General features: G+C 37.3%; 1 protein-coding gene across 1 annotated transcript; it reads right to left on the reverse strand.

Moving 5' to 3' along the window:
• Positions 1-1,219: 1,219 nt before the first annotated feature.
• Positions 1,220-26,766, reverse strand: ANLN (anillin, actin binding protein; the record flags this gene model as incomplete). Its single annotated transcript, XM_084208837.1, has 25 exons — positions 26,707-26,766; positions 22,367-22,520; positions 21,711-21,995; positions 20,953-21,299; positions 20,043-20,265; positions 18,955-19,148; positions 18,715-18,822; positions 18,121-18,241; positions 17,154-17,270; positions 16,393-16,619; positions 15,721-15,872; positions 15,267-15,414; positions 14,481-14,616; positions 13,984-14,166; positions 13,284-13,410; positions 12,431-12,479; positions 12,298-12,354; positions 10,872-10,910; positions 10,496-10,517; positions 9,371-9,483; positions 7,692-7,745; positions 4,820-4,906; positions 3,185-3,292; positions 1,657-1,829; positions 1,220-1,343 (listed from the first exon to the last, which is right to left on the reverse strand). The coding sequence occupies exons 1-25, from the start codon at positions 26,722-26,724 to the stop codon at positions 1,220-1,222; spliced, it is 3,366 nt and encodes a 1,121-aa protein (XP_084064963.1). The 5' UTR covers positions 26,725-26,766.

Below are 26,766 nucleotides of genomic sequence, written 5' to 3' on the forward strand. Positions count from 1 at the left end.
TTAAATGAATAAAATAAATCTCAATACATAGTTTGGAAATATTTAAAGACATCAGAAAAGGAAAGGAGACTGAAAAGCAAGTACAAAAGGGGCAGGATGAAATGAATTTAGTGTTTCAAGTGTGAATATATAACAGCAATAGCAATCTTAAGTTTTCCACTACTGCATTCCTAGTGAAGTAATGAGCTGGTATTTCAATACGCTCAGTGAAAAGCCATGAAAACTGCAAGTTTTAACAGAGAAATGTTGCCATTTTCATGATGGGTCTGAATTATTGCTTTTATATGCTTTATGGACATGTATATCAAGGGGAGGAAGACCCATTCTTTCAGCCAGAGGAGTATTAGTTGGTACACAGCAGCTTTGTAAACTCTTATTATTAAACAAAACAAAAAAACCGGCACTTTTACTACCTATTAACCTATTCCTGGTTCTCAAATGGAGAATTCTGGCAAGTCCCAGGAAATACTGATGTACACAGCCATAAACCTAAATTTTTCTGTCTGATTATTTTTTTTAAAACAGTCCTAACAAAAATATTCAAGACCTTCCATTTCTATCAAAGTGCAATTTACTGCATACTTAATTCCACACCTGCAAATCACATAGTGTACATGCCATGCACTTATCCACACTAGTTTGTATAAGAAATTGCAAAAGTAGTGTGAATATGTTGTGCATGTTTTGTTCTGACCACAAGGACGCTGGACAAACAGAATTATCTATACTGCATGTTGTAGAATAAAATTGACTAGTTACTTCTATGCCTGATCATTACAAAAGAACCCCAACAAATGCTACAACATTAAATGTTGTGCTTCAGCAGCAATCTTGTTAAGAGTATTTTGAACTATTGTTTCTTTCAGGGAGCTGAGTTATCTGGAAAGCTTGCCTTTCACTAGCTAGTGCCCTCCTTCCTGCCCTGAAGTGTGATTTCCTGCAATAATTTAGTTGTTTGAAAAAGGAGAATGCACCTAGCTAGAAGACTTCCAAAAAAGGAGTTATATAAATATTTAGCACATTGAGAAACAGCTAATCGCATCCTACCATGCTCAAAACTAGGAAGTAAGGTTTTAAAATTTTTTAAGTGAAATAAAAATACTGCATAACATAGTCCTGTATAATGTTAAATACTCTCTCAAACTTAAAGCATAAGTGACCCAGAGGACTTCCTAGATTTTAATTTAAGTTCTTTTCTTGTGTAGTTCCCTTCCCAAGTTTAAAGCTTTCCAGAAGGTTTGTAGCAGGCATCAGGCTGCCACATGCGAAGGTCAATGAGGACTTGGTTGAGCTTTTGCATCCAAAGGTTACGCTCTTCTTTAGTATCAGCAGACAGCCAGTTCCTGGAAGGCAAGGAACCCTATGGATTATTCTCCACCTCCAATTAATTATTGTTACAAATGTCAAGCTGGCAGCCGCAGAAGCCCAAATAGTAGGGTTAAAAATTTAGTCAAACATTCCACCATCCTGCTACCAAGCCACCTGGCATTTCCACTTCTAGAAAGCAGTTAGAACTAAAAGTGCCACCCAAAACCTCAGCATTTAAATGACCTTTGCATCATTATGACAAAATTGTAAAGCTCCTACGTTACTACAACTACAGCATCAGGCGAGGTAAAATACCCTCCCACAACCTCCATGATGTCATGCACTCACTTTGTAACACAGAGTGTGTCTCTGCATTGGCTGACAAGAGTCTCTCGATCATCTTCTCTCTGAGGTCGGACAGTTATTAGTTCAAAAGTGTTGGGACGGGCACAGAACTCCCTGTTGGCAGGTTCAATCTGATGATTCGTGCAGTTAGCCAAGTTGATCCGGCCCAAAGGATGCTGCAAGTGAAATCAGTTCACCAGTCAAGAGCACCGCAATCGAGTAATTCTGAACAACATATGCTTTCACAATTTTGATGATACTAAGTGGAGACACTTTCCTTCAGTGAGTTACTCCATACAAAAAGGTGATATATGTGCAGCTGTAAGAAATTTATTTTAAAAAACACCCAATGATTAAAAGTAATCATGGACTAATACTGATATTTCTGGGTGAGATCTATCTCTGTACGATGGAACAGATATAGTAGGGGTGAGGGGATGCATTTAGTAAGTTTAATATTTTTGTAGATCACCAAAATACAGCTGACTCTCTCGCTGAAAAATAGTGAAACAAGTCTAGAAGATTTTCCAGAACAGAATCTGTAAAACAAACCAAAGCTTCTTGCTTGCAGACAAAAGCAAAATAGGAACCCTTCTTCTTGCTTAACTTTTTTTTTTTTTTACTATCTTGTCTTACTGTAGGCAGAGATTTTTCCCTCTCTCCTGGCAAGGAAAGAAAGTACATTGATATATTTTGGCAATGTCAACTATCAGCATATGGTGTTCCTCTGTTAGCAGGGAAGGAACTAAACTCAGGCATCTGGATTGGCACAGAAGTCCCAAAAGGACCAGAGTTTGCCATGGAGTTTGGGAAAGAAAATGCTCTGCCACTAAACAAGAAAGTGTTTAATGGTAAATAACTTCAGAAAAACCCTCTTCAAAGCAGTCTTTAAAAGAACCTGGAAACAATTTAGTACACTGCGGGAACACACTAAGGAGACAAGAAGGTTCAACTCAGTGACAGATGAACCTCTGATTTGTCTCATTAGCCCAACGAGAACTTAGTTTTCTGCAAGAAGCATTTAAGAAGCACCAGTTCCAGCTACCATGTGGAGCTGCAAGAAGACACGGACTTCAAATAAGATAGTCAAATAAGATAGTTCTGCAATATACAAGGATTGCCCACTCTAATTTTTTCCCATATTAAATGTTAGTCATCGTTTTGTCTAAAACTTAAGGCAACTAGATACAGTCTGCTTATTTAGCTGTACAAGTCCAATCAATCTCAATTCAATAATTAGTGATTTGATGAGCACAATGGAAGGCCTTAAGACTAAAGGGGAAATTAAATATGGATCTTCCATCACTTTTCCCCCTTTCCTACTAGACAGGGAAGGCAGTTTCTAAGTTTGCCATGATTTAGGTCAGGTTCATGAAGAAAAGTCCCCTCCATTTCCAAGGAAGGTTTAGGAACTTGAATCCCATGCTTTACTAGTCTAAAGCCTAAACATTAACAATGTCCTTAGCAATGAACAACTATTTGTGTAAGGCACTCCAGAACTGCAGACTTAAGCTTTACAAAACAGCATTACCTTTCGTTTCTCGTCATCTGGGTATGTCCAATAGGAGATACAATTTCCAGACAGCACACACCAGCGCCTGTGCCACGCTCCAAATCCACTGACATCTTCAAACATAGTCTTAAAAACAAAAAAATTAAATGGGGCAACTTTGTACCTCGAGCTTGGTCTGTATTTGACTATTTTTCTACCAGAATGGTTCTGTAAGTGCAACCCTTCATAGCACTAAATGAAAGAGAAGGAAAAAAAAATATACGGAGAGAGGCTTCTACTCAGACAGTGTATTTATTTTCCAGATGGCATAGAAAATTAGCTCACACTATCATTCTCAGGTTTGTAGCCTTTTGCTAAAAAGGCACCTATCATTGCTGTTTAAAATTACAAGATTTTCATGTTGATGATGACAAGCATTGCCATTATTTTAAAGTAAAGAACAGTTATTTCTAGTACATACAGTATAAATGGTTCCTAAAACGTGTTCAAAAATCAATTTATTATTATTAGATATTTGAGTAATTTTTGACTTAAAAATCAGGATTAAAAAACATGCAGCTATTCAAGAGGCCACACTCAAGAAGGTTTAGTCAGTTCAAAGGAAATTAGAAATTGATTTTTAAATGTTTGTGTTGGCAGTTCTTTTATTGGATGCTGGATTTCATCCATTTCAAGCCTCATTTCCTTAGAACTGGAATGGAGACTTTAGTATCTGACTTCTATTCCTGATACCTCTTGAACTTACACAGAACTTTTTTCCCAATTAAGATGTGTATTGTGTTTCTCATTCTTCACAATTCAGATTCTAATTTTCAATGGCGCAGGGAGTTTTCAAACCCTTACTCTGAAAAAATCCAGTATGCATGTACATCATTCTTCAGGTTTTGCATATTGTATAGTAGAAGCAAATATGGACTTTCTCAAATTAGTACACAGAAACATGGGACAGCAAATACCAAAAGCATGTGAAATGTTTGCATCTAATGAAATCTGTTCAGCTTTAATTAAGTAAAGGGAAAGGAGACAGAAAGCAGTGTTTGAAAAGAGTCTAAAGAAATAGTGATTTCTGGAAACACCAAAATAACAGCAAATGTTAATGTCTCATTTTCATAGCACATTTACTGCCATCTTGTGGACACTTCAACAGTTCCAGCTCCTAGGCCCAAGTATCAGCTGCATTTTCTAGGTCCAGTTTTAGAGTGTGGCACAAGATTTTTCTCAAAAAAAAAATACTGTTTCTTTGTCATTTAGAAAAGCTGTGAACACAGTGGAAAAAGACCCAAAATCTTTTGTTTTTATTAGACACACACAAAAAGAGTCCTGTAACATTTTCTGCCATTGAAATTAAAATCTCATCTAACATCACAGATTTTAGCAAGAGAAGGTTACCTGAAGTTCAAAATAACAAATAATCAGGTGTTTAGCAAAGAGATACACAAACTCTTAAAAGGTAGCCTTAACTTAGACATGTTTAGAAGAGAAACTAAAAACCACTTGTGGTCTGGTTAAAAAAAAAAAAAAAAATCAAGCTAGTTTTAAGCTTCAAACACACGTGAAACTTGTTTTAATGTGTGGCATAAAAAAAATTCTATATTTAATAGGACCTGTAATTTCCACAGCAGGAGTTTGGAGTGAATATAGTAAATACCTTACCAAGAACCCTTTCTCCTCCACCAAAGAGTCCACTTGGCATTTCAACTTCAGATATATATGACCTTCCAAAGGAGACAAAAAGGGAACCTGCAAAATGTAAAACAATCATTTAATTTTGACACCTCTCAACTAAGCCTTACCAGCTCAAGCAAGCCACCTGCACCAAGATGTTAGCACTGTCTTGTTCTTAGGATCTTCAGCCAGAAAGAAGCAGTCAGACTCAAGCAAAAGAGTAATAATCACTTTTGGTTTCAAGTTTATTTAGAAGCTTTCCAAGAATTATTTATTAGTTTGGTCATCAGGATATATATCTATAAACATGCATTCTAGCTATGGAAACAGGCTCTTCAAGCATGGTTAGAAACAACAGAGGGCACCAGTCCACACCTTTCAAGCTTCTGCCTCAGTTTGACACCAAGTTGTTTGGAAAATACCAAAGTGAGCTTAAACAGGAATGGTACTTGGATACCATAAGCATTTTTGGGAAATACTGATGTAGTAGTGCCTACTGAGATAAATCTTTATATAAAAGAAGATCTAGAAAGGGGAAAAGTAATGAAGACAGTTCTCAACTGGCACTCAAGGTGTTAAAGACATGTGTTAAGTAATTTCTAACATAAAAGGTTTCCAGTCCTATTTTTGCCACGGGGAAAAAAAAATAATAGCTTCATTACTGTACCAGAGGTCAGTTTGATAGTCAAGAGTTTTGAGGAACAGCATGCAAGAAAGGTCTGCCTTTGAGCTTTCCCCAATCCCTCCACACATAAAGCCTCATTACCTTGACTACTCCCATGCATGAAATCACATCCCTTCTTCCCCCCCCCCCCAAGGAAACTGAGGCAAACTGCTAATTCAACAAGCAAATGATGACCTGCACAGCATTCTACACACCGTGTTTTATTGCTAAACTGAATAAGCAACACTGCTAAGAATCTTGAAAAGAAATTGACAAAAAAATCAGAAACACACATCTTTTGTATTTCTAGAAAAGGCAGGAAGGCTGATGCTGCAACCCTGCTGTTTGCCAGGGAATAGGCACAGGTATGTGTGCATAGTAACAAAACAGCTCTCAGAACTATGGAATCAACACCATTCAAATGGAACTAAATTTTGCTAGTAGTTTAGATGAACAGGAATAACCTTCAGTAGTTAAAAGGGCTCATCTGTGGGACTCAGAGTCCTGCAGAACACCAAAATAGGTGCTGTGGTTAGAAATTGATCACCTTTGAATTGCAGACATCATGCAGCTTCCTCCCAGACATAAGACACACATGCACAAGCAGGTGATCAAATCATTTTCATATGTCAGATCTACTCAACTAACACAGCATTAATGGCTTGCTCCTACACTCAACATGAAAAGTATAGCACAGAAAAATTCTAAGCATTAGGTAGGAGTCTCCATGACCACTTGAGAAGCAAAAAATAGTAAAACACTTCCACATAACAAAAATAAAAAATCCAGGACTGATGCAACTTATCAGCAAAGACAACTCTAACCCGACATGCTACACCAAGGATGTCATGTAACCCTAATAAACCACAGTAAAACCCATTTCTGAATGAGGGCCTCAAGAATATTTGGCCATTCCCCACTTCAGGTTTGTGGACTGTGCATCTCCTTTAAGCATTACGTCAGAAGAGAAGAATCCAATTTATGAAGTTTACCAGTGAGGAACTGTGTGAGAGGCAAAGCAAAGAGGTTGTATAACAAACACAATACAGTTTGGCAGAGCCTACCACACCATTACTAATTACTAATTACTAAACACCCTCTTGTAGACATAATGAGAAAATATTGAGTTCTAGTTAACAATATATCTCTTTAATAGAGTTAAAGGTGATGGAAAGAAAGCAGTTTGACAAATATCCAGCTAGATTAAAATAAAACTAAAGCCCATGGCTATGCTATCGGGCATCCTGATGTGGTCACTCAGGTATCTGCCATAGGAACATAGCTTACTGTCACAGAAGATTATCTGTAAAGGGTCTCAAGAACTCAAGCATTTGAAAAACGGGTTTCTTAGGAGACTTTTGATTAAAAATAGGAGATGATAGGCACTAAAAGTATCACTTGCTTAATTTTGAGAGGAAATATGAAAATTCATGTAAAACACTTTCTTCTGCCAGACTTGAGTAAACTATTAACTAGATAAAACTATTTTCATAGGTTAAAGACAAATTATTTCTGTTAAGGATATCAATTCACAAAATTTCTAAAGCCAAAACATACACCAAGCAAAATATTTTAAGTGCACATTTGTGTACAAATAAGGACCTCATTTATTTTACATGTTTAGTATTTTCAAAACTTTTTGCTTAAAATGCCAAATGTCTTGCTTTGTCTTGTCAGAACAAGGTTAGAATAAGAAGCAAGATTACTTAGGTTCTGAGAGATTTTAATTTTCTTCAGCAGCAACAAGTTGAGTTAAACCAACATTTGGGCCGCCAGACAGTTTCTCTGGTTCTCTTATCAGCACAGCAGCTGATTCTATGTTCTGTGTAGTTCATCAAGAAACTGGCTCAAATTTCCTGCCTAGAAATCTTTAAGAAACACAACAATTTGTTCTGAAGCAAGAAACAACCTCCTCTAATGATCTAGGAAGACAAGAGAAACATGCTAGCTAAGGAAGAAGGCTAGGCAACCTAAATAACTGAGTTCTAGCAGCATGCTTATTATTGTGAAAGACAAGGAGTAGAATTCTGCAAGTCTTAAAGGCTTCTAACATCATGTGTATAGTTAGTAAATCTTTGTAAGCACTTTCTCAGAAGAATTAAAAAAAAAGCTGCAAAAACAGCCAGACAGAAATAAGCAACATGCGCTAGAAAGCATTTTCCTATTTTAAGTCAGAAACTAAAGGATCATAGCAACCTTGTCCTGGAACATATAGCCCAAGAGTTCTTTTTCCTCCCCTTCAAAATTTATCTAGGGAAAAAAGAAACATGCTCAATGCAATTAGTGTAAAGTTATGGTCTAGAAGAAAAAAGGACACGGTTATACACGAGTATATTTTGGTCCTTTATACCCTGCATTTTAAGAGTACATAAGTAAAAGAGAGAAATGACACTCAAAAAAACCACTGTGGCATCAGTTTGTTCCATATTAGAAATACATGAAGCAAGCAGCTGCTTGGTACAGCCGCAGGCCAAGTCAAAACTGGAAATTTACTGAGGTAGTAATTTAACAAAAAAAACCCCCAAATAAATCACGAATAAGAATTCCCCTTTTTGCCAGATAACTGTAAGACTGCACCTACAAAAAATTAACCAAGTGATAGTTTCGCCAGAATTCTCTTTAAACGTTGTGCTTTTGCTATATTTCACTAGTCCAGTCCAGTGTCCTGTCATACAATGCAAACCAATGAAGTCCAAACCTAAACTGCTGAATAGAATGCAAAAGCTGATTCTATTATCTCCAAGAACAAGAGATTTCCAATAAGGAAGCTACACACAAAGATTTCTACATATAGTTCTGGTTAAGAGGGACATTTATGCTGAAGAAACCAAAGCTGCTACTTCTGAAATTCACATGCTCAGTAACAACAGTGCAATTTAACCATCGTCCTGTCATCTACAAAAAGTAAAACTCCTAAAATGCAAGTTGGGATTATTGAGACATTTTGTTTGAAGGCTTATACACAAACACAACTAGTTCTTGTTTTCTCATCTCTTATCAGAAGCTGTAATTGCAATAATACTATCATCACCATAAGACTTGATTAGCAAAAAAAAAAGAAAATTATTCTTATGCTGCTGTTGGGTAGCTAAAGCTGTGATTTAGTACTACCATAAACTGCAGTAACATTTGAATTAATTTAAACTAGCTTAGGATAGCTGCTGGCATAAACACCTATCAAAATAGGTTTTAGGTATTAGATATTACAAGGTTAGAAATTGCAATGAATGTAAGAATGTATTTTTTAAACTTCTCATAGCAAAAGCCAATAAACATTCTGTTTAGACAAGGAACTAATGGGAAAAAAGCCAATAAGAGTTCTCAAAAAAAACTTAAGATAATTTGCTTCCACAAATTTAATTGGGATATGAAAGGAAAAACTCATGCTCCTAAATATATTCAAACGGCATTTTTTTGGTCAATTAAACTGCAGAAAAATTCAAATACTTCATTATCATTAAAACACACTTAAAAAACCTTTAGTGATAACTGCAAGACTAGGAGCAACAATATTAAGACCACATATAGAAATGCCAACTGCATACATCAATTTCTTGTCAGTGAAAGCAAATTAGTAATCAAATTCCTTCATTATCTTTGCACAACCATTCCTTATACTGAGCGACAGAAATGAAAGAGCACCTGGCATAGTAATGAAAGTCTCTGTTTATCTCAAAACTACATTCAGTTCATATGAAAATATATGTAAGTAAGAACGACACAAATTTTTAATGTCTATATAAATAACCTATCTATAAACCATTATATATGCTTCATTTCTAGGATGGTACTTCCACCTGAAAAGTAAAGCCAGACTCTTATTTTTCTAGTAGCATGCAATTATCTTTGGATTAGCAACCAATAATTTCCATTACCTTGTCCAGTGCAAATTTGGTATTTCCCACAGAAGACAGCGATAACTTGTGGGATCCAACAAGGATGAAATTGGTACTGCGTATGGCATTTGGGCCACCTGGACTGGCCATGGCTGTGGAGAAGAGTTAAAGTGAAGTCGTACCAAAACACACAATCAGGATGCTGCAAGGCTTAAAAAAAGGTTCTTTATTTGCACTACTGCATGCATGCCCTGCTCAGTACTCCAGGAGAAATGCTCTTGCAGTCAGCCCAACCCAGCAGCACACTCAGAGAGAATCTTGACACACACCATTCCTCCTCAGCAGATCTCTTCTTTCAGAAACAAAGTTTGAAAACATCCACAAAGGAGAAAACAAAGCATTTTAAGTCTCAGGAGGATGGAGAGCATGCTGGGGCACACTACAAAGCACACGTGCCCTGCAGTACGAATGTGACTTTTCTATCTCTTAACCTCTTCTCAAGTGACACACTGCAATCTTCCAGAACTTGTACGCCTTTCCTTTGCACTTATATCAGAGAAACACACACTGTAGCTCAGGAATTTTACTAGTAGCAGCAGCATGATACACATTCCAGATTTAGTTCATGAGCTCCTGTTGCTGCAATTTCTGCTAAAGCTAGCTCATGTATCACATACTTTAGTCAGATAAGTGTATAATGTTTTTATATACTTAGAAAAACACTTAGAGGTGCTGCTTTTCTCTGACAAGAGTCAGAAATACATAAACAAGTGTTTTTTATATATAAATATATATACAAAACACTACAAACAAGCAATATTTCAGGATCTGTTCATATTTTCAAATTATTCTGTTATTACTTCATTGACAGCAGACTAGTTCTCTACTTTTAAAATCATTAAATTAGTTTGAATTCATACTCTCAGGAAAAAAACCCCTAAACTATGGGTATCTGATACCACATTTTAGTTCTGATTTTGTTAAGATATCTTCTGTGGAACGTAATGGTAACATAATAAGCACAGGGCCAGTTTCTGGGCTGGAAAATTTAGTGTTTATCACTCACGAATTGTCATCTCTTACAAGCCTTATTTATTAATATAGTAGTTTTGACAGCAAGTGTAGATTATTCATCCTGGCATAAGATGTTTAGACTTTACTTACCTGGAGTAAGAAGGTTGCTTTTCTAGAAAGAGAGAGAAATAAAAGCTTAGTGAAAAAGTACTTCTGACAGTTTCTACTAAAGACAAAGCCAAGGTAAAAAGAAATTAGATTTGAAGTACTTTAAAAAAGCCAATCAAATAGGAAAAAAAATCGAAAAAACAGTCCAAATAAATGTGTATTTCCAGCATTACATATGTAACAGAGCTGTTTCTTGAGCTGATGACTGAAAAACTTGGCAGAAAGCTGGACAATTTATAGAGCCTTATGTAAGGAACAGAAAGAACCTATTATGAGCACAGGCTTAATCTGTGAGAACATGCCCTTTGGAAGGGGTCATAGTCAGATCTTGTAACAACAATATTACATTCATACCTACCGAGGTAATAGATGTTAATAATCTCTTTGGAGTAATAACCTACAAAAGAAGACAAGAAGATAAATGCATTTGCTACTGAATTTGTCCAGCACACTTGCATGAGAACTAGCCAGTGAAACTATGAAGGCTTATCACAAATTTTGAATGGGTACTCATTACTATGAGTAAGTCTTGGGTTTTGACTGGACCTAATATATCTCCGTGGAAGAAATGCTACACAGCAAAGAAATAATTACTGCAGAAAAGTTAAAGCAGAAAACCAATCTTAGTAGGCCTTTTTACCTCTGTAATGGGATTTCAAAGTTACATTTGCTAAACTAAGGGTAAGAGTTAACAATAAAAGTAAGGATATGGTCAATATACTGCTGTTATACATCATTATTTTCAAATTAAAAATCTCAAAGATTAAGTGACACCGTATAATAAACACAAACTGGATTTATGTACTATTTTTGAGGTTGAAAGACAAGTCTAAGTAGTTTGTTAAAAAGCAGATATAGGATGCCACTGGCAAACCTATAACCTCATATCAGCAACTTACCCACAGTAGCATGAAATCATTCTGTTTTAATTAAAAATTCCTTTAAACTACAGCACAGGAGAAGTGACCCCTGGTTCTTAAAAATTTTTATTAGCAAATAGGAAGCTTTCACTGTGCCAAATCAAAGAATAAAGAAATTTCTTATTTCTGCTTGCAGACACAGGACTTAAGTACTCATTTCAGCTGTTTTGAAAGACATTCAAGTTTGCTGGTTTACCAAGTGACAGATATTGTGTCAAGGAGGAAATCAGACCTGAAGCCATTAATTCACTGTGTGCTCTATTGGAATGAAAAGAAGAAAAATGCATACACACATCCCCAAAAGCAACCCAAAATAAACCACAAAAAAAACCCCAAACCACCTCCAGAAACATAACCCTAAACAAGCCTATCTTCACATATCCTTAAAAAAGCACAAACACTTGATATCCACACTGTTTTTAAAACAATGTTTGCTTTAAAAAGTAAGCATCTAGTGCTTATACTTAATACTGGGGAGAACAAGGAGTTTTTAGTTGATCAATAAAACTTTTTAAGACAAATTAGACTCCAGGGTAGAGCATATTGACTGGCATAGTTTAACTGAAGTGGAGAAAAAAGGCAATAAACCACTATTGGAGGCACCACACCTAACAAATAAATGTCTGCAAAGCATAGCATTTTGCAGAACTAGTAAGACTTCTTCCCCACCAATATATTTCAGACTCAACCAAGTGCTGCAGGTCCAATCTACTAATTGCTGTAGGTCTCCATAATCCATCTGTCATGGCAGATGTTCCAAGAAGGGAGTAAAAGCAAGCAACAGATTGTGTAAGACTATCAGTCAGTTTTGCTAGCACACCTTCTGTTGAAACATTATATTACTGATTTTCAGGTTTCATTTACCTTAGATTTATTTGTCTTTTTCCTTTTATCAGTGCTTGTACCTTCTTTTCTCTGCACCTGTAAGGCAAGAAGGTATTGAGAAAGTACAGCACATCATTCTCCCTTACACCTCTTCACAGGAACTGATACATACCCAACTGTAAACTTCTATATTTATTTCAAAGTCATTTGACACATCGTGCCTAAAGGGAAGAAGAAAAAACAAGTTAAACAAACTGAAGCAAAAAGGCTTTTGTTTTTGTTTGTGGCAGAGTTTTGGGGGTTTTTTGGTTTGTTTTGATTGGTTTTGTTGGGTTTTAAATTACTCTTTACTTCTTCCCTCCTTTTGCTCCTTATAAGTGTCCAAGGAACAAGAAGACTTTAGTGTATTACTATTTAAAAATACTTTCTGGAACTCAGAAAAGGGGAGGGGAGGACAAGAGACAGACAATGTGCATCTACCATTTCTCAGATTGCACCCTCCCATCACACATTGGGTTTTTCAAGAAAAGAGCTTTAAGTGAAAATTCCAGTACAGCTGAACTTCAAAAACAGAGTTTGTTTATTTATTTTGAAGACTTACTAGCAAACAGCCATTTGAACTCACAAGGCCTTTTTAGCTGACATGTGAGAGTTGAATTTATAGTTCTAAGAGCACTGTGTTCCCAGATACCAAAACCAAATAGCTATATAAAATGTTAGTTGCTGCAAAAGAGAAAAACACATCTCAAGCACAGCAATCCATCTGTCATTGCAGGTGTTCCAGGAAAGAACAAAAGGCAGAAAATGCAAGAAATAAAATAGCTGATAGATGGTTGAATAAGTCTAGGCTGCTCTTTTGAGAGAAGTGCCTTCCAGCTATTTTTTGAAGAAGGAAATAGCTATACCACAAAAACTCTCCACACTGTGTTGTAGAATATGACATTCTTACAACTAAGACTTCAAATGTTTTTATGCATGCTCCACCATCAGAGTTAAAACTGATTCAAGAGTTTCTTTTTACTTACATAGTAAACGTCGTAGTAAAAGTAAGTGCATCTCCATTCAGGGAACTGGCAGTACTTGCTAATGGAGTTGCAACCATGTTTTCTGCTCCAGATCTCAGTATTATTACATAGTAGTAATTTCCTGCTTCTGTAAGCACACATCAGATGGTTTGGTTAGCCAGAGGACTCCAAGGATCTAAAAAATCCTCAAGTACTGCATTGCTGTTAGGCACATCTGTTTCACCCTGCTTAAAATATTTAGTTGCATTTGAGACTCACTTATAAACCTTATCTTAAAGCAATTATAGTTTCTTTATGCTGTGTCTACTTGAAAAATTGTCTCCACAGGATTCATAGCAACTGCTCTACTGCCTGGGGCATCTCAGGCCAGACCTACACTAACCAGTGTGTGAAAAGGGAGAGGAACTTTCAGTCAGATCAGCAGATAATCTTAGTTATTTATTTATTTTACTTATTACTTATTTATTTTACTTAGGTCTGCCAGCTTAACCACACATCAGCTTTCACTGAAACATCGAAAAGTTAGTCAGAATGAGATGAACTGAACTCAATAGCTAAATTTTCATTACCCCTAGATTTCTGAGAACATCAAAGCAGAAGACAAAAAAAACCAAAACCCAAGGAGAATGAACCAGAAATACATGTTGGGAGAATGAGGAAGGAGGAGAAAAGAAATAAAGCTTTTGTTTGCTAGTTTTACCTGGCTTTTGAGCTGTACCACACACAAAGTCTGCTTTTAGAGGTAGACGCATTTCTGAAATGGAAACAGATCCCCTGGAGGGAGCAAAGTCCGCAGATGTAGAAGCAGCTTTATTTCTTTTATTATGTGGTCCCTCACTCTTCAGCTTATTCAATTCTTCCAATAAAGCAGTTCTCTTCTCAGCTGCACAAAGAAATTAATTACAGTTCTACAGAAGAAAAAGTACTGAACAATCGTTTTCTGCCTTAAGAATGTAAAATGCAACTTATATTTCTATTACACTGTAAAATGATTAATATTTAAGGGTCAAGAAAGATACAAAAATGTCCTCTTGCCTATAAAATGAGCTGAGACAGAACAGATACTATCCTGTTCTTTTTTCCAGAAGAACTATTAATAAATGGCCACAATGTAACACAATAAATGCATGAGGAAGAAATTATGAACCTTGTTGAAATGTTCATTACAAAGAATTGAACTTGAGTATAAAAACCTACTTGCAAAGAGAAGAAGTCTCTCTGCTTCTGCTTCTTCTTGTGACCCTTTTCCATGTTCCTCATCAAAACAGCAGTTCAGAGCTTGACTGGCTTGATAAATCACTGTCTGTTGCCTGTTGATCTCATTATTCAGTTCCTAGAGAAAACAAATAAAAATAATTATCAAGAAGTGAGATCTAGTGCTGCGTTCAAACAAGGAAATGTCTCTAGGTGAGCCTTTTTGGGGCACAAGGCTTCAAAAGAAAATCAGATCCTTTAGATAGCAATCAACAAAAGCCTTGCAGTTAACTGTTACTTCGTCAAAAGAACACTGCAGCACAACTCTTTTTTTTCCTCAGAGCTATGATAGGGAGTGAAAGAATCCAATATTGTATGTTCTATATCCTGTCTAGTCTTCCCTTCACCAGGGGCAGCAGCATTAACCATAAATTCAGCAATAGAGATGAACAAAGCACTAGAAAAGACCAGAATATTACCTACTGAAAGTAGGTAGTTACAAATTCTGCCTAATTCAAAGGCAGTGCTAAGACACAGATTCTCCATCTCCTTCTCAAAATAATGGCTTGTTCTCTCCAGATATCATCTATAAAATTATTTTTTTAAGAGAAGCATTAGCTGTTCAAATTATGCCTCATCATTCCCTACCATATTTATGCAAAATAGAAATAACCTAACAACCTTATTTTGCAGTTCCAAGCAGTATGTTAATGCCCTGGACATTCATAGCGGCAATTAAATTTGGAACCAGTAGATTAGAAAACGGGTTTTAAGACACATATTAGGTACCTGCATTTTCTTTTTGATGTTGACTTGATCAGATGGGCCATTTCTTCTCATTTCTAGTCTGGAAGCCACATCTTCTTTGCGAACAATTATTTGCTTTATTGAAGGACGATCGGTTTCCTTAAATCTTTGGGATCTGTACGCATCAACACTTTTAAAAAAGGAAACCCCACAAAATGTTTAACAGGTGTGCCAAGCTCTTTTTAATACATACATAGGCATGTATCATACATTGAAGTTTTCCCACTTGCCTAAATGGCTTTAAAGAAAGCATTGTAACAGCTGATTTTAAGTTTGAGCAACATAAAAGAGTACCCAATCTTTGATAAAGGCTGGGATCTTGCAAAAAAAGGCTTAATTTGTAGTTTGAATAGTATGCATCATTAGAAGAGTTAAAAAAGCCACTGTTTTAACTTGAACACTTACAGAATCAGGGGTGGGGGGTTGTGTTTATTACCTGTAAGGAAGATTGCGATCTTCCGACATAGAGCCAATACTGTCTCCAGATTCTGCCCTGGGAACTCTGGTCCTTTGGAACTTCTCAGACTTCAGACTGACATCACTGATACTGCTACCTTCCCCAGTTGACTTAGAAGGGGAGCCAAAGGCCTGAGGAAAAGAAAACATCCTATTACAGCTATCTGTTCACATAATATTCTGTTTTCTTTCTCCTTTACTTGTTCTACATAAACAGTAAATTTGCTTAATACTATTTAACAGATTATATTCTACAAGTACAGACATAGAGCAAGTTTATTTATTTAAGGACGCTAACAGATTATTGAACTCAATGAGATGCCACCTTTAGCTTCCAAATCAGTGCAGTTACATAATTACTTCTCTTCAGATTTTTCATCAGCGGTCCCTCCACTGTATGCATGTATACCATTGCAAGTCCAGTACTAGTAATGGGTTTAATTTAGCAGACCACTTCTTTAGCAGAGCATCCAATATGCTACGCTATTTGCAGAGAAAAATAACTTTGCCTCATTATGCTTTCATTAGCAAAATACCATTTGTAACTTATTTTCCCACATATCCTGATATTACAAAATATCACAGCTCACAAGCCAATTGGACATTTCTGTGTGATAAAAAAAGCCCTTCCCCACCCTCCCTGAATTCTCACCTCTGAACCAACAGATTCCACCAGAGGGGTTAACAGAGACATTGATGAAATGTTCAGTGACTCTTCCTGCTCATCCTCATCACTTTCACCTTCCAGGCTCATGCTCATTTCTTTCTTCAGCTTTTCTATGTCTGGACCATCCTCTTGAAGAATTTCAAAAATCTCATTTATCACTTTTGAGCTATTCATCTCATCATCCACACGCATTTTGCCTTCGTATACTTCATCTGAAGGGTGACATTTTTAAATATATTAGTAGCATCAAAGATCTCAAACAGAAGCAAACTTGTTTTGCCTTTCAAGCAAGCTTGATTAAAAAGCACTTTTTGCAGTTGGGCATATAGAACCTAAAAGTACACTTCCATGGCTATTTTAATATACTACCTCTACATATACTGCATAATCAATGCAGAAAGGGAGTACACAGACGCACATTTTAGACAAACTCCAACCTTTTAGTTCAAATACATCTGAAACTTTAATGCAAGTCAAACAGTAGGGCAGTTATTTCTGTCTTTTCCCAATGAGCCTTTAATATGAGCTTTTTAATATTCCTTGAAGACTTAAATGTCAAGAGAGAAGGGTTATGTATGATAACTGAAGTTTCCTAATTTGTTTTATATAAATCTCATTAAAAACACATGGGGATCAGCAAATGTTTTCATTTGAATTCATTGTTCAGACTTGAAGGTTATTAACGCTGTCCTAGACAAGGGGCCATAGAGAGCTAAGTCATTAATATAAGTCTAGTCAATACAAACCTTTTGGTTTTTCATCAAGTTGTTCAAGTTTTGAGACAGACATCGCTTTTACAGGGCTCTTTGACTCAGCAGTCTTCAGAGGACTGGGTTTATCAGTCTCTTCACATTTAGAAGTATCTAAGGGGTTTATAGAGAGAAGAAGTATTATGTCTAGCCTTTATTTTAGTTATTGAATTTTAGAAATCTTACTAACAAAAAGACCACCAGATTAAATATTCCAGTTAGCCACATGTCAAAAAAGAACATTAGAATACCCTCCACAACCTGTACATCTAGACTTCTATATTGTAATCAGAAAACTGACACTACAAGAAACAATGCTGAAACCATAGCAGAGTGCACCCACTCAGGAGCAAAAAGGGAAAATTTTAAAAAGACAAAAAAAAAAAAAAATCCATTAAACAAACCACTGCATGCAAACCCAATTTTTTTAGGACATTTGATAGATCTTTCAAGTGAACAGTCTACCAAGAGAGTTAACTAAGTTCACACTTTTCACAGAGAGCTGAAGATTCTTCTGCTCAGTAAGTGCCAGAAAGGATGCCAGGAGCACCTCACAATTCTTTTCAGGTGTCCTACCATAAGAATTAATATCACAAAGGGATACTGACAAGGGAAGAGTTCCCTACCATTAGCTTCTCGTGGAAATTCGGTTACTCAGGTACAGGATAGACTAAATATGTAACTGACAATTCTCATTCACTTCCCTGCCCTTAACCTCCATTAAAGTTTGAAAAATAGGTATACCCATTGAAAAACAAAGACAGTCTTGCCTTGCCATCCTTTCAAATGGTATAGGAGTGCAGAGTACTACTATCATACAAGAAGATTTAGATAAGACAACCAGTAACCAAAGGAGAGGTCCAGTTCCACACATCAGTGTTAGTGGCCTCTTTCTCTGCTCATGAATATCAAGTGCAGTGCTCCTGTCCAGCACTAGTCACAGGCAAACTGTGGCAGCTCTCACCTGAAGACTCCAGGCTGGGAGAGTTTGCTGGCCTGTCACCTGCTGATGTGTCTTCTGATGATCCAAGAGCAGAGGCATCTGAACTAGGAGGATGTTTTGGACTGGCCTGAGATTGGCTTTCCTGTCAAGAATAAACACAAAACGCATTCAGAAGGTAATGTTAAAGCAACTAAAAAAACTACCAGGGAAAAAAAAAAATTTAACATCTGCTAGGAAAAAAGAGGTTGCCTACCCAGTACCCTATTTATTTATCAAAGATATTTAACTGAAGGAGTAAATATTATATGTTTGCATGAGGAGCTCTTTTACTTATGCAGTTATAGAACATAAAACCCCCCACACTTATCATGAAAAAGTAAATAAATCAATTGGCTCGAAGCAGTATCACTTGTCTTAGTTGATTCTACAAGAGGTAAATAAACTAATAATTTGTTAATAATCATACAAGTCACTAAACAAGTGGTCTTGCCAGCCTGAGCACTCCCAAAGCATAGGTTTTTCTCCCTTATATACATTTCCACATCTAACTCTGTATTCAGAATATGTTAAAGCAATTCAAAGTATCATATTTTGAGTGATGAGGTAACACATTACCATTTTAGTTTCCGGAAGCTTCCTCTTTGAACTGTCACTTTTCTCTGCACTCCACAGATTGCCCCTATCAAATCGGCCACGAAGGCATGCAAGTTCCCGTTCACGTTCCTAAAGAAATGAAGGGAAACAGGGGAAAAGCTGACAGCCTTAAAGTGTCACAACACTTCAGATTTCTCAGGTAGAAGCAGAACAGTAATAACCTTCCCCAAAATTATAAGCTATGAATGTACAAAGTCATACCTGCTTAAGCTGAAGCGCTAAACTGGCAGTAGAGGAATTTTCATTTTGTTTGAGAAGCCTCTCCTGGATTGTCCTTGTATTTGGGGTAACAGTGGGTGTTCTGCACCCTGGAGTATTCGTAGCAGGGCTGCGCGCACTACGCTCCTGACAGCGCTCACCAAAGCGTTCCAGGAAGGGCTTAATTCCAGATCCCCCTACAAGAACAATTGTTTTGCCTTGAAAGAAATTCTCAAAATTAAAGAAATCGCTGCAATTTCGTATCCTGGTGAAAGTTCTCAGTGAAGCAATTAAGCTGCCTCCTTTACAGCTCTTACTCCATTATACTTTATATAAACTGAACCTGAAATGCAAATCATAACAGTGATGTTAACAAAAGAGTAAATCAAAGCAAGTAGATGTTTCTCTCTTACTACAGTCCGTATGTAATACACCAGTTATTAAAACTGGTTTGCCTTTTCCAAATTTCCTCTAAAACCAGCCCCACTTATATCTTTCACAGAAATAAGCATTCCAGTGCATCAGGGGGATATGTTGTTTGGTATCCACCCTGCTTGACTGAGCTTATCTGTTACTGTCAGCATATCTAAAACTTGCTTTTCTAGCCATCATTTTTAAGAGTTCAAGCTGTTAGTCCAGGTTTCTGACACAAAAAGCAGTTGAATTTAAAACTGAGGATGTCCACTTGTTTTGACATCAATGCTATTAAAGACACTGCAAAGTTAGAGCACCTATGTGGCAACAAGCTTTGATTTCTTCTGAATATGCAGGCTTTTAACATTATATCGAATGGATACATATAGTACCAAACAATCTGAAATAAATTTTGAATAATCTCAATTAAAATGTTAGCCTGCTTTTGCTCTTAAGAGTTAATAAAACATGTCCAAGAAAAAATCCCCTGCAAAATACAGAAGCTGTATAACTTAAAACAATTATCACAGAACTTATTAGCATTTCATTCAAGTTACAGCTGGAAATAGGTATTATCTGGTATGGTACCTTAAATTCTTAACTAGTATGTTGTTTTCAACACAGCACACATAGGCCTAATTTGACTGAATATTTACTGAAACCAAAAAACAGCCTACCTGGTGTTGTGGGTTTACCCTTGGGTTCAAGTTGCACATGTGTTCCTTTGACTGGCTCTGCTTTGGACTGAAGTGGTTGAGGCAAAGCTGACTTTGCTGTTTGTGTACGCTCTTCAGTTTTCCGAGGACTGCAGGGATTCTCTGCTGGCCGTTGTTGTACTTCAGATTCTTTAGAACAGGGAGCAGTGACTCTTGAAGATTGCGTTAAAAAATTGTTTGGATCCTTAAAAGGGGAAAAAGAAAAAGATAAAAGATGAACTTATGTTCTTAGACTCTCAAGAGGAAAAAGAATAAAAGCACTCTGCACAGCACACTATCACCTAATACACCTGTTCCTTCCACAAAAGAAATAGCCAAGAACAAGTGTTAACCTTTTAGTACTTTTTTTTTTTAATCCAGTATTTCAAATTGTTTCAGCATTTGATTCCAGATGCTCTTGCCAGCTATTTCAATATCATCCCACATTTCCCTAAACAGGAATGCACATGGCAGATATTGCCATGGCAGAAATTGCATAAATTGATCAATAAGTGTCTGGTACTACTTATTTCATCATTCTGATTGAGTCTTGGTACAGCAATAACATTCACAATTTCAGTCAATCAACTACATGAAGTTACAGAGTGAAACCCAGTATCTGATGGTCAAGACCAGCAATTAAGTACATTGCCATCAACAAAACACGTAAGTACTCTCATCTTTAAGTCACAATAAAAGGAATTCTAAGCTGTTTTAGATCTGCTATTAAAAAAAGGGCATGTGGGATTGCAATAAAGCAAAAGTTGTAAATAGACTAAGACTGCTCACACCAAATCTTTAAATTTAGATTAAACAGTTATGTGCTAACATTTGTCCACCCCAATACAATACTCAAATCAATTTTTAATCAGCAACTAAATCAGACACTCACCGCTCTCTTTGAGTTTGCTGGTTTATTAATAGAAGCCTCAACAAGCCTTTGAGAACAGGATGCAGCTTCCTGCTTTACACTGCTACTATTGATTCTAGCAGATGCTCCACTTGTAGTGGACAATTTGGATAAACAAGTAGTGCCAGGCTGTTCTTGTGCATTGTTTTGCTTTGCAGATGGATGACTTAGGTCATCTTCCCAGGAACCAATTGTAGCAGCAAGGTTAGCTAAACGGCCTCTTCTCCCAATAGGGGTTTCGCTTGCCAGGGCATTGGATGTCTGCTTAGGTGGAGAAACACACAGATCTTTTGACTGGAGAGGAGACAGAGGAACACATTCAGAGGGATCTGGAAAAAAAGAAAACACGTTTATTTTCTAATAAATTATATTGAGATACAGTTGTAACTTTTGCATTACACTATATATTGAGTTTATAAACAATTAGATGTTCCTGCCATCAACAGAATCAAACTACTAGCCCTAGAGGCACTGAGACTAAGCAAATTAAAAAATTTTAATCAAACAGTTTACTAATTTAATGTCAGTGTTGTGAGGAGCAAGGCATGAGAGTAGTAGAGAAAAATAAGCTTAATTTTAAAGCTGTAGATAACAGCTTCAATATTTTAGGCCTGCCCTAGTATTGTCTTAGAATTCTTTTAAAAAACATGAATCTTCCCACACACAACATTATCTTCTAGCCAACATAATCATCAATGCAAACACAGAGACACCAATGGTGTTTAGCAAGTGAAACATACCCTCACTATCCCAGCAGCGCCGCTGTTCTGCCAACTTCTGCATACGTGTTTTGACTGAAAGGGCCGCAGGAGTTTCTGACTTGGTGTTTTGTTTTACTTTCTCAAGAGGCTGAACCAATGAAGCTCTGTTCGAAGCAGTTTCATGTGATTCCAAAGTCACCTGAGGAGAATCATGGCTTGTGGAAGTTGAAGGAACTGGCTGTACATTCTCTGAACTAGAAGCTTGAGTCTCCATATCATTAGGGCAGAGCCTTTTTGATGGTGATGGCTTTGTATCTGGTTTTACTGGATAGGTCAGAAATTCAAACAAATTAGTATTCAAACATTCTAAAATATTTTCCAACAACACATAACTGTAGTACAAATAAAGCTATGATTTATGAATACCCTGATATGCTTCCCAAAAAAATGCACTTCCCAAGTCTACCAAGCACAAGGCACTCTCTTTGGCATTACACAATTATTTCTAAAGAGCTTACTAAGGACTTGGCACATCTGCTCTCAGGTCCAGCTAAACACAAGCTAGTCCTAGTGGCCAAGGAACTGCATCCATCACTGTTTAGTACAAGATAAATGTTCAGTGTTTTCATTTTCCCTTTGGAAAAAACGATGAGACTGGTATCAAAACAATCTTTATTAAACATGCCACTAAATACCTTCGTCACCAGGAAGAGGTGCCTGGTTCCCAGTTTCTGCCAAAGGCTCTCTGGCCCTCTTGGTCTGCATTGTGGGTCTCGCCCCCATCTTCGGCCGCTCTGCCATTTTCCTCTGCAGGTTCTCCCGCCTGGCACGGGTTCTTTCAAGGAGTTTCTGAGTGGTCAAAAAGTCATGTGTTACCAGACATTGCAGTGTGTTAACTGGTAACAGCTCAGAGAAAAGGTGATGGAATTCTGTTTAGCATAGGTAGGCAGCAGGTTCCAAACTTCAGTCATTAAATCAACTATTGTCTCCAACTAGCTTGGCACTGAGAGAAAATCAGGCTAAAGAGACACGAGCAATGGCAAAATTAAAGAGGGGCTCCTGTAGACCCCAAAGTCATCAGAAATGTTTGAAAGCAATTTTTGTTTCTTAATCTTGAATCATCACGTGACAGTCTTGATCTGTCAAGTCTTGCTAGCAGGGTTTTCTGACACATTGCTAAAGCATCTGGTCAAGTCACCTGACTGGCACTAGCCCTCTAACAAAATAAACAACATTGAAGTCAAGAGTTCATAAAGTTCAACAAATAGAAATGTGGGTGTCAATATTAAAAAAAAAAATTGCTATTACACCTTCTAAATCAAAATGTGAATTTCTTTGCCTCAAGCTTAAATTTTAAGAATAGACTGATACTATACCTAGCTATATTATGGTAAATAGCCTGTTTATTAAGATATTTCTATACAGAAAAACATATAAAGAGATATCAATTAAGCTATATAACATTCTTTTTCATTGCCTACCCATTGGAAATTTGAGTGCCCTGATTATATTCCTTATAAAATAGCTGTTGTAGTAAATGTTCCACACTAATACAAAGTGATTTCTTACAGTACTCAGGTTTAAAAGGTTTGTTTGCTTTAAATATAGCATTTGTAAGTCATCATCACTCAGTTTGATCACATCTGAAGGATACTTAATGACTCTTTTGATCTAGGTTTTAAGGTTGAGACAAGAAATTGTGCAATTGAACTAATGGCCTTTAAAGGGAAGCATATAAACTGCACTTGTTTGGTGGTACATAAATTATTGTGAGAACTGTGCCAGCCATTATCTGTCCTGTTGCACAGCAATTAAATACACATTTGACATTTTTAACTGTCTAAGGCTGAAGTCTTAAACAATGTTCTATTGTAGGGCAACACAGGACAAATAGAATGTCAATCTCAACAGTTTTTTTGTGAAAACAAATATCAGCATTGCTAATTTTCACAGAAAAGGGGGAATTTGGAAAAAAATCCCAAACCCAAATTGTATGAAATGCCATGAATGCCTTCAATGCAGGTTCCATGCTAGTCGTGTCCACAAGTCAACATTCCTTAGTTCCAAAATGCAAAGAGAGGGATACAAAGTGCATGTAGTACCCACAGTAAAAAAATCCTAAAGGCAATTTAAATTAACAGCTCTTCTTGCAAAAAGTTGAATATGTCTCACAACAGTATTCCTACAGTTCTATTCAAATAGAGGCACATTCCTTTCTGTTTTGTTAGCTGAGCAAAATAGAGTTTCAGTTGTTACATATGAGATGTCACTTCCCAAGAATGCACGCCTCTGTTGTTCAGCTCCAGCTCCTATTGGCTTCTTGCATCTCAAATTTTCCATTCAACTGCCATAATTCCAACGGTGCTGTTACACATGATGAGTAAGCCACACTCCACAACTTGAGGCTTACTTTCCAAATTCATCAAATACAAATACATTCTCCAATTGTTCTACAAATTTTCTACAAATTTTCTACAAATACATTCTCCAATTGTTCTGATGACCAAGTTTCAGAGTATCATAGAAGTTTAAAATCCTAGACTATACTGAGTTGGAAGGAATCCACTAGAAATCCAGCTCCTGACCCTGCAACGAACAGCCCCAAGAATCACACGGTGTGCCTGGGACCATTACCTATTTTATTACATGAAGGAATCTGAGGACAAAGTGGATTACTGTGTCACAAAAGCACTTTCTAAAAATCAGAAAAAAACTTTCCCACCTCAAATGTTAACTGGCAACTTCAGTTTTTCAAAAGTATGTTTTAAAGTACATATTAGAGAAGATACTTAGGCCCATATATAATCATACACGATTATGCTCTTAAACAAGAATTTGTTCTAATTACCCTGCTTTACTAGCAAAATACAGCAAAGGGAGCAATTGAAGGAACAGTTAACTTCAAATCTCACATTTGCAAATTTTCCCCAAACTGCATTGCTTATTTCTCTTTGCTTAACCTCCATGCTAGGAAATCATTCTTGCTCCTATGAATGGTAAAAACTACTTCAAAGTACAAAATAACCTAGACTATTTCTAACATCCCATAGTAACAAACATAAACCCTTTTGTGCAAGAAAGTTGAGTTATAAAATCAGCTATGAATGGAGAGTCACAAACATATGTTCATTGTGATTCTAGGAATGTACCCCCGTACCATCTCCTCAGTGCAATCTGTATTAATAATTTCATTGAGATTCAGAAGGTTATCAGCTTTTTTTTGCAAGATTAACCAAAAGAGACATTATTTCAGAACTGTTTTGAAAACATTCCACTGAATCTTACACCAAGATTTATTTGAGCTTAAATTCATTGAGACACAGACAAAATTTGGTACTGCAAAGTGATCATCACACAATTAACAGTATGATTTGTCCAATTAAGGCTCAAATTATTAGGTTTTACATAATCAACACTTTCAGTGCCTCACCAGGTCCCTGCAAGTAACAGAGTATGGTAATGTGTAGACAAAGATTACTTGAAAGCAGTTAACCTAAAGAAAGGCTATATTAAAAGAAAAAAAAATAGCAACACAAACCACAGAACATAAATACTTAAAAACATGTGGTAAAATTTTTTTTCACAGAACTTCGGAAAAAATTACTAAGCTTCAATACTAGGACACTAATATTGGTCAGAACTTTACACAACAGTGGAATGTTTTCCACAGCAGAAATCTTCTTGATAAGGTGACTTTTATGCACTCTGCAATACTGGCTAACACTTGAATGAAGTTTACTCTGGGGAGTGGCCTCACAGTTGGTCATTTTCAAAGCATTTCGAAGTCAGTTAGGTACAAGAAGGGCGTGTACAGGTTGGAATACCTCCCAGAATGCAAAACCATTTTAAATTTGATTCAGTAGTCCGGACTTGAAGTTTATTTAAGACAAGCTGCATCATGTCACTCGCTACCAATTAAGGATGGAGGTTTTAGATGTTTACACTTCTCAAGGCTTTACATGGGGATAGGGTAGGACTGCCTTGGCATAACACATTTAAATCTGTCCAGATCAACACCTTATGTTCATTTTTTTAAAATCAGATCTGTGCAGTCACCTGTTCTGAGCACTCAAATTATCTAAAGAATATCAGTTTGATAAGCAGATTGTTTACAAGGGAAGGAGAGAGTATTTCTTCAGTGTATCTATCTGATTAGAATGCTTTTTCAAGTAGTTCAGGTTTTATTTACGCAGGCTGTGGACTGAAGGCCCTTTTCACTATGACATTTCTCAAAGCAGCCACAAGACAGCTTTAAAACGACACCTTTGACAGAGTACAGCATAGCATCTTTAAGAAACTTTCAACCTTCATACAGATTCAAGGCGGCCAGTTCCTCATTTTACTGCAACTTTGCTTCTGTAAAACTTAAGCACACAGCCAATTCACTCTAACAACCCCTTAAAAAAAAGGAACTGTGCCTGCCAAAGAAAGTGACCAATCGCAAGTGGCAATCGTGCCAACCAGTATGCATTTTTTATCAGATGGTCTCCTCTTGTGACAGATTTATGATCCTTTATGTATGATTTATGACCTTTACGTATGGCAGGCACAGAGTATCAACTGCGCTCCCGTCTGCTACCGGGTCCCTTCCGTCCCCGCCGGGAATCTTATCTGCCAGAGGCGCATGAAAGGCAAACTCCCGGCTTGGGAAAGGGCCTCTCCTCCGCAAAGCCTTGCGCCTATCACCCGTGCTCTGTCCGCTCCAGGCAGGATCTGACACGGCCCGGGCGGCTCCAGGAGCGGAGGCACCGGCAGGAGCAAGGATCCAGGGACGGGGCAGCGAGGGTCTCGCCGCTGCAGAGCAAGAGGGTCGCCGCAATCCCGCAAATCCCCCCGCGAGCGGGACGAAGGCGGCTGACAGGGCTCAGCCAGGAACAACTATCCTGACCCGAGAGCGCGGCGCAAGGAACAGCTCCTTCTCCTCGGATCCCAACCGGCCCCTTCCCTGCCCCGTGTCCCCGCGGTCCCCGACACTGACAACTCGCCCCCTCCCCGGCTGCCGAGCTGAGGCAGGCCGGGCCGGCCGAGCCCTCACCTCGGTGAACGGGTCCATCGCTGTGCCGGTGCCCGCGCAGGGTGCGCTCCGCCAAGGCCG

The sequence above is a fragment of the Fringilla coelebs genome (assembly GCF_963513975.1).
Source record: "Fringilla coelebs genome assembly, chromosome: 1".
Classification (NCBI taxonomy): domain Eukaryota; kingdom Metazoa; phylum Chordata; class Aves; order Passeriformes; family Fringillidae; genus Fringilla; species Fringilla coelebs.